The 12,783-nt window shown below is 33.0% G+C and overlaps 1 protein-coding gene across 1 annotated transcript in view; it reads right to left on the minus strand.

Moving 5' to 3' along the window:
• The window catches only part of LOC143069667 (3-hydroxyanthranilate 3,4-dioxygenase-like), a 29,774-nt gene extending 17,465 nt beyond the window's left edge, over positions 1-12,309 (minus strand). Inside the window, exons 1-5 of the mRNA XM_076244425.1 lie at positions 12,150-12,309; positions 4,698-4,779; positions 1,367-1,450; positions 868-974; positions 115-216 (exon numbers count right to left, since the gene is read on the minus strand). Of these exons, the coding sequence (XP_076100540.1) occupies positions 115-216; positions 868-974; positions 1,367-1,450; positions 4,698-4,779; positions 12,150-12,271 (497 nt within the window). The 5' untranslated portion in view covers positions 12,272-12,309. The remainder of the gene's footprint in view (positions 1-114; positions 217-867; positions 975-1,366; positions 1,451-4,697; positions 4,780-12,149) is intronic.
• Positions 12,310-12,783: the final 474 nt, after the last annotated feature.

The following is a 12,783-nucleotide window of genomic DNA, read 5'->3' on the forward strand; positions in this document are numbered from 1 at the left end:
GCCACTGCACCTATTGATGTGTTGTGTGATTGGGTTTCTGTCTTATTGGTTTTTACCTGGTAGGTCCTTTTATTCATAGGGATATGTTGATATTATCTATTAAAACTTAATTACCTCTTGATGATTGGTCCAAGCTGTGAACCAAGATCTTCACAATGGAACCACTCCTCATATAGAGAATCTAATGTTGGTTTACCTTCCTTTTCAACATAATACCTAAAATGTTTAGACAAATTAAAAAATATTCCATTTTTTTTGCCAATAGCATCAAACAATAAAGATTTCAATAAAGCAAAGTTTGTCTTCGTTATCTATAAACAATTAATTTAAATGTACAGGATACCAAAAAAAGAACTCTTAAAACAAAGAAATAGGAAATGTGTGAGTTTCAAAAGGAAGGTCAGTGTGATTATCATCCACTGAAAGTATATATGTTTTGGTTTTGAACAAGGAACTATTCCCAGTGATTTTTTTTTTGAAAAACTTGAAAAATTTGAAGAAAAAAAATATTCCATGCTAATAATATTTAACAATATGGTATGATTGCCAATGAGACAACTATCCAAAATTTAGTCACCAAGCTTCTGTTCTATTGTCGGATTGTTGTCTCTTTGACACATTCCCCATTTCCATTTTCAATTTTATTCATTTACACTTATATAATTATTTGTATTTCAAATAAGCCATGACTGCAAAAAAAAAATATTTTCTAGACCCTTGGTCATGTAATTTCTGTTATCCTTTTTATATATCTGAATGGTCTTTTTTTCAATTTACAAAAATCAGATGCCAGATTTTATGAAAGATATCTCTTAATTTCAAGCACATTTTTTAGAGATGTGTATCAAAACTATTTAATCCCCATACCTTAATCCATCCTTCTCATCCTCTGCTCTTTCTCTCTCTATTACTAAACCAATAGTATCAGCTTTTCTCTGTGGTGAATGAGGGATCCTACCTGGCAGCAAGAAAATCTGTAAAACAAGGCATGATCTTAATGAATAGCTTTGATAATGTAGAGAGGGATATCAGAGTTTCTTGGTATGACTCTGTGAATAATTGTGGTATATGGAGTTTGAAAATATGTTTGTTTTAATTTTTAAAGGAATCTGACTTATTTTGCATTAAAAAAAAAAACATGAATCTTACTTTATCATCTACTTTCATGTGTTTTGTTTTGTTCAAAATTTCTACAAACTTTACAAAACAAGCAAGAACTTGTGCATGAAGAGTGTGTTTTTTTCTAAACCGAGATCACTTTCACTTAATTTTTAAAAATAATCATATAATTAAATAATTAACAAAGAATACTATGGAAAAGAATTGCTGTATCTATCATACAAACAGACATAAATCACATAATTACCTCTCCCTCATTTATTGGAATATCTCTATGTTCACCTCGCTCAATAACTTTTAGCACCATATCTCCTTTTATCATGTAGAATAGCTGCAAAATAAAAATAAAATCTATCAACATTTAATAGATAACCAGGTGCTCCGCAGGGTGCAGCTTTATACGACCGCAGAGGTCGAACCCTGAACAGTTGGGGCAAGTATGTACACAACATTCAAGCTTGATACAGCTCTGAATTTGGATTGTGATCAAATTTTTGACATAATATGAGTTTCTGACACAAAATAAATGTCAAGATCTTACAAATCTATTGTGCAATATTGTGTAATTGAAGATTTCTTCTTCAAACTTTTCAAAAATTTGGAATTTTGAGAAATTTGGGTAAAAAATTTGAAAAAAGCTACCCCTCCAATTAGTCCAAAACTTGACATGTCTTTATACATAATTTACAAGAATTGTAAGGGAGGTAAATCAGAACATACCCAACATTGTAATGTTAAATGTTTTTGAGTTACCTCTCTTACACTGCTTTTAAATTGTCTTAATTGTACATTGACCAGAAAAACCTAGTTTTTCCCCTTTTTTGGCCCTTTTGCCCTTAATTTTAAACAATGTTGAGCGATAACCCCCAAAGTCAATACTAACCATCCCTTCATGATATGGAAACTTGTGGTATAATTTCAAAGAGATTCATACACTTAAACACAAGTTATTGTTTGAAAACTACAAAAATGCTTATTTTGGGCCCCCTTTTTGGCCAACTAATTCCTAAACTATTGGGTCCATAACCCCCAAAATCAATCCCAACCTTCCTTTAGTGGTATTGAACCTTCTGGTAAAAAATTATAGAGATCCATTCACTAAAACAAAAGTTATTGTCCGGAAACAAAATGTGTCTTCGGACGACGAGGACGCAGACGACATGATCAGTCAGGGGACTTACTTAAATGAGTGATTTTCCAAATCACTGATTCAAGTAACATTATTTCCACAAAGGTTGAAAGTAAGAGTTGTCTTTCATTAATAATCACTTATTTAAGTAGTACAAATTAATCGCTAGAAGAAGTGATTTAATTTTATTGTAGCTTTAAATATAGAATACTAATGACCCAGGGACTAATTATGGTTCTAAAATTATCAGAACCAACATCTGTGTCGATAGGATGACTAGATCATATCAGGTGATGACCTTATACTGAATCTAGGATAATGACATAAAAATCACTTGTTTAAGTATCATACCTCAATTTCTTTCCCAAAAATCACTTCTTTAAGTATCATTATTTTAATAACCCCCACTAATTTCAACACCCCCCGAACAGTGAAATTTTTATCGCGAACAGTAGAATTTTATTACATAATCTGAAAGATGTATCCTTGCACTTCACAGGAAAAATACTCCCACTGCTGGGAAAAATCTGTTGAGAAAGTATCAGTTCATTATGTAAAGCCGATATTATAGCATTTTTTCAACTAAAATAGAATTTGCAGCTAAATGATAGCATTAAAGGCATAAACCTTGCTACTTACATGACTTAAAAGAAGCAAAAAGGTATTTTTTTTCAATTTTACTAATGAAAAGATATTATTTAAACCTATGTGTTTAAAATTTTGGTAAAACTACAAAATCACAATTTGTGACAAAACTTCGAATTTGCTACTTAAATAAGTGATTTAACTAGAGGCTCTAAAGAGCCTGTGTCACTCACTTTGGTCTATGTGAATATTAAACAAAGGAAGCAGATGGATTCATTACAAAATTGTGTTTTGGTGATGGTGATGTGTTTGTACATCTTACTTTACTGAACATTCTTGCTGCTTACAATTATCTCTATCTATAATGAACTTGGCTCAGTAGTTTCAGTGGAAAATGTTAGTAAAAATTTACAAATTTTATGAAAATTGTTAAAAATTGACTATAAAGGACAATAACTCCTTAGGGGGTCAATTGACCATTTTGGTCATGTTGACTTAATTTTAGATCTTACTTTGCTGTACATTATTGCTGTTTACAGTTTATCTCTATCTATAAAAATATTCAAGATAATAAGAAAAACAGCAAAATTTCCTTAAAATTACCAATTCAGGGGTAGCAACCCAACAACGGGTTGTCCGATTCATCTGAAAATTTCAGGGCAGATAGATGTAGACCTGATAAACAATTTTACCCATGTCAGATTTGCTCTATTAGTCATGGCGGCCATCTTGGTTGGTTGGCCGGGTCCCAGGACACATTTTTTAAACTAGATACCCCAAAGATGATTGTAGCCAAGTTTGGTTTAATTTGGCCCAGTAGTTTCAGAGGAGAAGATTTTTGTAAAAGATTACTAAGATTTACGAAAAATGGTTAAAAATTGACTATAAAGGGCAATAACTCCTAAAGGGGTCAACTGATCATTTCGGTCATGTTGACTTGTTTGTTAATCTTACTTTGCTGAACATTATTGCTGTTTACAGTTTATCTCTATCTATAATAATATTCAAGATAACAACCAAAAACAGCAAAATTTCCTAAAAATTACCAATTCAGGGGCAGCAACCCAACAACAGGTTGTCCAATTCATCTGGAAATTTCAAGGCAGATAGAGCTTAACCTGATAAACAATTTTACCACATGTCAGATTTGCTCTAAATGCTTTGGTTTTTGAGTTATAAGCCAAAAACTGCATTTTACCCCTATGTTCTATCTTTAGTCATGGCGGCCATCTTGGTTGGTTGGCCGGGTCACCGGACACATTTTTTAAATTAGATACCCAAATAATGATTGTGGCCAAGTTTGATTTAATTTGGCCCAGTAGTTTCAGAGGAGAAGATTTTTGTAAAAGTTAACAGACGACAGACGCAAAGTGATGAGAAAAGCTCACATGGCCCAAAGGGCCATGTGAGCTAAAAATCACTTATTTAAATAAGTCCCCTGACTGATGATACTTTTATACTTTTTATACTTTTGCGGTCATTAAAAAAAGAAATTAGAAGTGAATAAAAAGATTGCACCGATGTTCATCTCTGTAACTTTATTCATTGAAATTAAGCACACCATCCTAGCCATAACTTTTTGTATCCTAAAATACAAGACTGAAAATATGGATTAAATTATTATCCATTGATTATATAATTACATTGTACTTCTTGTTCAATATTATGTCAAAGGCCCTTGAACTTCTATTTTATCTGTATTTTTTTTAAACAAACTTAAATAAATCTAATAAAATATTGTGGCTATGGTTAAAGTAACTATGGCCAAGTAGGTAAGTGGTCAAAACCAACTGTATGCTTGCATATTGAATAACTGTAAAACAGATAAGGACCATAACATATGTCTCATCTAATTTATTTATACCTCTTCTCCTTCTTCAATATGATAGTCCTTTCTTTGGTTTGGTCCTCCTACATAAAATGATTTCATTTGTCCATCATTGTGCCTACAATTTATACAATATATATACTATTTATGACAAAATCAAATGTACGAAGTGAAATGAAAGTAATAAAAGAAGAAATTTTGCTAATCATTGATGTTTGTGCTTTTTCTCAATTGAGTACATGCATTGTATATATATATATGTACAAGCTTAATTCTACAAGTTGTTGGGGGGGGGGGGGGGGGGGTAGGAAGGGTCCTGATCCCGAAATCCCGGGCTTAAAAACAATAAATCCTGAGGTCCCGAATTTAAATAAAGTTAAATCCCGGATCCCGAAACCCCAAGCTTAAAAACACCCGATCCTGGAGTCCCGATAAAGGTCCTATCCCCCCTCTTGTTTCATTCAGCTTTTGAAAGAGAATTGCTTGTGAAATATTAACAGGGTACTAACATTGTATAAATTACATAAACAAATGATGCTTCATAAAAGTTAGCATGTAAATATCTATATATATAAATTATACTTTGACAAAAATTATACCTTGTAACGCAAAACTTATTTAAGAATTTGACCTCCCTGCTCAATGATTAACTAGTCTTTGTGTGGTATCTGAGGTCAAATTCTTAAATGCTGATTTTAATGAAGCATTATTTGTTTATGTAAGTTATATACAATGTAAGTACCCTGGTAATATTTAAGAAGTAATAAATTTTGGGTTAAAAGGCACAAGGTCATGTTTTTCTCTGACTATTTATGATGTCTTTACACTAAATCCATTGGATGTTGGATGTGTACGGATTGATAATTTAGTCTTAGATCAGGTGGGATCCAGCCATTTTAAAAAGGAGGGGGGGGGGGGTTCCCAACCCAGAGTAAAGGGGGGTTCCAACTATATGCTCCCATTCAAATGCATTGATCGGCCAAAAAAAAGGGGGGTTCCAACCCCCGAAACCCCCCTGGATCCGCCACTGTAGATGCACGATTTTTTTATTAGATGTTAGCTTTTAACTAGCTGTCAGTTAACTGCGAGTACTCTCAAATCTGTTCCTAGTGTCTTTTTGTTGTTGGGATTTACAAGTACCTGGCCACGTCCACTTGCATTTATGTCCATCTGATGAGTTAAGCCTTTTTCAACTGATTTTTATAATTCGTTCTTCTGTTGTAATTTGATACCACTGTCCCAGGTTAGGGGGAGGGTTTGGATCCCGCCAACATGTTTAACCCTGCCACACTATGTATGTATGTGCCTGTCCCATGTCAGGAGCCTGTAATTCAGTGGTTGTCATTTGTTTATGTGTTACATATTTGTTTTTCCTTCATTTTTTTTAATAAATACATGAAATAAGGCTGTTAGTTTTCTCGTTTGAATTGTTTTACATTGTCATTTCGGGGCTTTTTATAGCTGACTATGTTGTATGGGCTTTGCTCATTGTTAAAGGCCTTATGGTGACCTATAGTTGTTAATTTCTGTGTCATTTTGATCTCTTGTGGAGAGTTGTCGCATTGGCAATCATACCACATCTTCTTTTTTATATGAAAGGTATCATTTTTGTCAAATTATAATTTATCATCCCTAACCCTATATTTTGCCCTACCTGCATAACTAAAGCTCTAAAGTCCTTAAAATATATTTTGATAATAAGAGAAACATCCAAAAAATTGTCAACAAATATCAAACATATCATAAGGACCTATAGAGCTACAATTTTGCAGTATCCAAAATCCCTAGGACTAGAGAGCGTCTTTATATAATATTACACCTGGAAATTTTGAGTGATTAAGTCAAAGACAATTTGTGTTGCTTAGTCTTTAGTTTTCTATGTTGTGTACTATTATTTGTCTTTTTATATGTTTCTTTTTTGCTATAGTGTTGTTATTCTATTTTAGATCTATGAGTTTGAATGTCCCTCTGGTATCTTTGGCCCTTCTTTTTTAATTTGTCCTGCTATGTTCATTCCCCAATTCATCATACTGACTGATTTGATAGTTTTCTGTGTGGAAGACCAATAGGTGGCCTTTGGTTGTTTTTGTACTCTTTTGTCAGGTTTTTTTTTTCTCTAAAAATGTCTTTTGACACATTCACCATTTCCATTCTCTATTTTATCCAATTTAAAAAACGCTATTTATCTAGGCATATCTTTTTTTCAGAGACAAGTAAGCGTGCGTCAGACTATCGGGCTGTTGAATTATAGGACTGTCGTACTATAGCATACACTCCCGCCAAGATGATTCCCGCAAAGTCCATCAAAAAACGCGGACTATCGCTACGGGGAAATTCAATTTTTACCGATAATATGCCGCGAAAAGTCCATTATGGTCGCGGACAAGTCATTTTTTTTATCGTGGACCTTCGTGGAAATCAATAGAATATATATATTGTAATAACGCAGAAATTGATGTTATCGATAATGTTTAATTTTTGTTACAATGAATGTGCTTGAGAATTAATTATGGCAGTAAAAGCTGGTAGCGAAAATTTGTCAGTTTATTGGTTGTGTATTGTTATTTAAAATCACATTGACCCGTAATTACTCCTCTTGTCCTGTTGTTAGTTCTATTCAAGTTCAGGTAAAGTTTGATTGACATTGGGCGGTCTTTCGTTTGTACTTTTGTCTGAAAGGTAATGCATACCAGGAAAATACTAAAAAAAGCCAATGAACAGGTGATCAGGTAATAATCGATTGTGGAAGGAGGAGCTACATTAATTTGTGTGGTGAGGCATACCTGCAGGAAAATACACAACAGTCATACGAGAAGTTTAAACCAATGAACAGGTGTTCAGGTAATAATTGAATGTAGAAGGAGGAGCTACATTATGTTCACTGATTTTGAACTCATTATCTTTAGAAATTTGTAAATGGAAAATTGTTTGAGATTCGTACAATCATTAATGTTACAAGTTATTAATTATCAATAAAAAAATAGTTTAAAATCCTGCGACTAATTATTTTTTTTATTCTATGAGGGGGGTTAGGAGGGGTCCTGGTCCCGAAATCCCGGGCTTAAAAAGACGAAATCCCGTGGTTCCGAATTTAAATAAATTTAAATCCTGACATCCCGAAATTCGAAAAAAGATTTTTCCGATCCCGAAAGGGTCAATCTTGAAATCCCGAGCTTAAAAACACCTGATCCTGTTGTCCCAATAAAGATCCTACCCCCCCTCTTTTATTGTTAAAGTAGAGAAAAAAAAATCGTAATTTTTAAAATGTGATATTCATTTTATCATTAAAATGATACTTGTCTTACAAATTGGGCTTATTGAAATGTTGAATGGTTTTTGTTAAGGTTTTTACTGGGAACAGTATATCATACTATTTAGTCTTTATGTCAATTGACAAATGATTCAGTTCATATTTTTGAAAAAACACTACTACGTAATAGTACAGAAGAGGCTGACATCTGGTGATTTTTAAGTGAATTGTTTTATGGTGGAGAAACATCTTTTTGTTTTTTTTGTAACTGATTATTGTATGGTGCATGTATGTTTAAAAAATCGAAAAGGACATCAGTAAACTTGAAAAATATCAAGCCATAAAACCCTGTTGCACAATATACCAGCAAATGACATTATACTGCCCCCGGGAATAAACGAACTGGTCAACGGATTTCAACAAGGTAAATGTACATGTACAGGTATTCAGCTGATCAATACCCGAATATGTCATCGTAAACAATTTCCAAAATAAATTCTCACGGTTGTAAGAATATTATAAATACCCGTAAATGTAACAATTGGCAACACATATAAAATACAGATTTATTTTTGGCAGAATTTACTTACCATTTTTTTAATTGAAAACGTTTAAATTCTTGTACACATCTTTGTCGGAATTTATTTAATTTTTTTTTTTTTTTAATTTATTTGATCTTTACGCTTCTTATACAACTTACTTTTTTACAAAGATAATCATTCTCTTATTTATTAAATGACGAAACTGAAAGAAAATTTCCTTTTGCAAATAACTTTATCGGAAGACAAGTCTATGAAACCTTTTGAAAATAGAAGGTGTCAATAGATGGTCAGTTGTAAATTCTTATCAAACAACATACATCTCATTTTCACGCCAATTCAAACATCTAGCCTTTAATTCCGATTACCATGCATATATATTGTATCAATAGTGTATTTTTTTCATTCGCAGAATATGTATTTAATATTTGTCCCTGAAGGTTAAACGAGCAACCTTAATTCAATCAATCGATTAAAATCAACATCTTTTAAATACATATTTTAGTCAATACGGACCTTGAATAGGAAATCCAGTTTGACAGAAAACTAATGAAGTAATAAATTTATTTTGGAATACTATTGTTGTGAAGATGAAAGAGAAAATTTGTTTTGATATAGAACAGTTGTAGACGACCAACAGGTACCTGCCATACCAGACTTGTACAACATTCCAAATGAGGAGCTGACAAGAATCAAGGTTTCGGCAAAGAGCTCTGGTAATTTTGCGGCTGCCTTAACAAAAAGTTTTTTTTCCACAATCGTACGGCATGGACAACCTGCGCTACTTCTACAACTGGAATGGTGGTGGGAAGCATGGCAAGCGTGAACTGGACCCAGGCAGGCGAGAAATAATTCGTCAATTCACAGTTCGGATGTACCCTGCGGTCCGTCAGGAAGACATCTTCCGGACGAATGTCATCAATGCTGTCAACGAGATGCTGTGTCGGCAGCCTAAGAAGCAAAGACTTGCACTTGCTGCTGTCCAGATTGAGAACAATCCACCAGAAGCTGACCCCCATTATCAAGAGCTAGACTACCCTTTAAGGTGTATACAGTTTACACAAAGATAACAACGGTCCTTTTAAGGACCACACAAATCTTTCAAAAAGATATTCGACATGCATTGTTGCATTGAATTAAATACAATAAACTTAGCTCTTCTCCCAGTCCATCTACTGGTTTTTCCTCTATGCTAAAGTACTACAAATTATGTCTTTTTGTTTGACCAGCACTACATTTTCAATATACCCCACTAAGTTTGATAAAGCTTAGTTTTTGGCAAATCATACGACAAACATGTTTTCCATCATTTTTTTCTTATTATTTACATAATGTTCCAACCGTTATCTTCAAAAATGACATGCACTAATTAATGCAGAAAATAGGCATCCGAGTTTACAGTCTGTCCTTTGCATCATATAAGTACAATGTACATGTATAAACCCCGGGTCTTAACCATGTCTTGTAGTGCTCAATGTTGAATGTATACTAAATGCCATTAAAACTCTTTTTGATAACTGTCCTGTTGTTTAACAGTCCCAGGGATTTAAAGACTGGTATATTGACCGGGGAATTAATTAAATAAACGCGCTAACCAGCAACATCGCTTAAAGAAATTGCAAGACAATATACGAGATATTTGTCACTGGATATTTTACAAACAACTTCCAACCAGTTCAAAATGAGTAAAAAAGATTGTGTTTAATAATGTGGTCATATTTTTATAATTATGGAATTAAAATGCTGAAAATTTTGTAACAAATAAAACCAACATTTGTTTTTATTGCAAAAAGATTGAAAGTGTATAAATGGATTAAATTTTGTACTTTATTCAAACGAAATCAAAGACAATAATCAGACAATCCAAGTGACGTATTATCCTCCTGAAATAAATGTTTGCATAAAAGACTCAATTAAGAACATGTGAAGCTTGATTTAAACTATCATTCAACAATTTAATAAAAACACCTATCAATTTCTGTTAACTAACTTCTGTTTACCTGTTGAAATATAAACCGGACACGTATGTAGTTTGTTTATAACAGCAGGTGTCTGTTGGCCGACGCAGGTCATGCGTTTATTAACCTTTATTGGGGTAATGATTGACAGGCATTGTAATCTTTGTAACTTCCAAATTGGGGTACAAAAAAGGTAGCATGTTTTAAATTTATTAAACAATTTACCACTTTTTATTGCAGGATTAAATTAAAATTATTTTTTTAATCAGAATAAAAAGAAATGAGTTATCATATCATACATATTTTTATGAATGCGTTAGCATTTACAAAAACAAATGTATTTTTATTCTAAATGTACACCCAGTTAGACCTTGTTGCTTACCTATTGAACTCACAATAAGATCCAAATTAAGGTACGACAAAGGTAGCGTGTTTCAAATTTGATAAACAAATTAAAGCTTTTTTTCGGGAGGATGAAATTAAAATATTTTATCTTAATTCAGAATAAAAAGTATTTAGTAATCACATATCATACATTTGCTGAATGAATAAAAAAAACCTTTAAAACATTTTTTTGTTATTATTCTGCACGTGGACCCAATTACACCTCGTTGTCTTATCTCATTGCACTCTCATTAAGACAGCTTACATTGTATCAGCTACAAAATGTAGCATCACTAAAGGAATTGTTTTATCCTGTAAATCAACCGTCATCGTGGACTTCGAGGACCAGATTTGGATATTACTTAGGTAAAAGGTCGCGATCTTTTAAATGCGTCCATCACGGAAATCCACGATCTTTAATTAATTTCCATCGTGGAATCGCGTGCTTTGGTGAATCCGTGATAGCTGGACTGTAATTTGTCTGATTATACTGTTATAAGACTGTCAAACTACAACATGTACAACGGATTTTAAGTCAGACAGAATACAGAAGTCTGACCCCCAAAGACCTTTAAAGCAAAACATTTACAATACGAGCCTCAGTACGAGTTGAGCACTGTCACTGGGAAGTTCTACATATAGCAGGTTGGGAACAAACCCCCTGTATGGTGATTATACCTCTGTAGAGGGATAATCCTTCTTTAGAGGGATAAAATTATCCCTCTATAGAGGGGTATTTTTGTTTGCACTGGATTTAAAGCAAATTAGGGCAAAATGGCATTATCTAGTTATATTGGCTATAATCTCCAGCATTATATGCATCAACATATGCACTTTACTAAAAATTGGGATAACCATTTTTCTGCTAAAGTGACAAAACTTGCAATCTATTGTAAACCTATCTGAACACCTGATCAACAACAAAAGGAATAGTTGACCTTTAAATTTCATGTTAAATCTAACAATAGAAATTCTGTTCAGTGAGGCATAAGTGAGTAGAATTTACCTGATCATCACAGCTTTCAATCATGGTGAACAATAGATTTTATATTTAGTCAGATAAGCATCAAACTGGGCATGTGCATATTAAATTAAGTACATCAATTAGTGCATCAACTGTTCCAGGTTACTGCCATAAATTCATAATAAGTAGAGAATGCCATTTGGCCCTATTTTGATTTAAATGCAGTCTAAACAAAAATACCCCTCTATAGAGGGATAATTTTATCCCTCTAAAGAAGGATTATCCCTCTACAGAGGTATAATCACCATACAGGGGGTTTGTTCCCAACCTGTATAGAATTTAGTATAGTCAGTCTACAAGTTCAAAAACTGAAAATATTGTCAGTTTCCTCACATCATTTTGTTGCACACTGGTGGCAGGAAATGTTTGCTGTTTTCTTCCAGCCATTTGTCAGTGTTGTTAATAACTGGCTCCAAATGTCGAACCTTTTTTGTCTTCGGCTCGGTATCTGACATTTTTCTTGATCTAATTAGAATCTGGTAACCCTATTTCATCGTTCCAAATAGAGCAAACAGAAACTGTCGCATTGTCAGCCAGGAACCAGATTACAAAGTGTCTAATACCAAAAAGTTAAAAACGCACAACTGAGAACCACATTTAAAAGAAATTAAATGTTGAAAGACTTCAAGCTAAGATGTCATCATAAATTTGCTGCATGAGGAAATAGGAAATAAAATTAAAAATAGCTATCAATTGAATAAGGGGTAACAAGTGCATCTTTTCAAAGGGCAATTATAAAAATTAATTTGTCATATTTTTGCCTCATCAACAATATTTAAAACTGTTTATTATTCAAATAAATAAATTCCAAGACAAATAAAAAAAAATTCTACTCAAAGATATATATGATATATATATAAATTGACTACCAAAAATGATGTGAATTCAAATTAAAAAAGGTCAAAATTTTGAATCCTATAGAAAATCATGCGGGTGCAAATTTTAACTGGAAAATAAATGCTAGAGT

This window comes from Mytilus galloprovincialis, chromosome 3 (assembly GCF_965363235.1).
Source record: "Mytilus galloprovincialis chromosome 3, xbMytGall1.hap1.1, whole genome shotgun sequence".
NCBI lineage: Eukaryota > Metazoa > Mollusca > Bivalvia > Mytilida > Mytilidae > Mytilus > Mytilus galloprovincialis.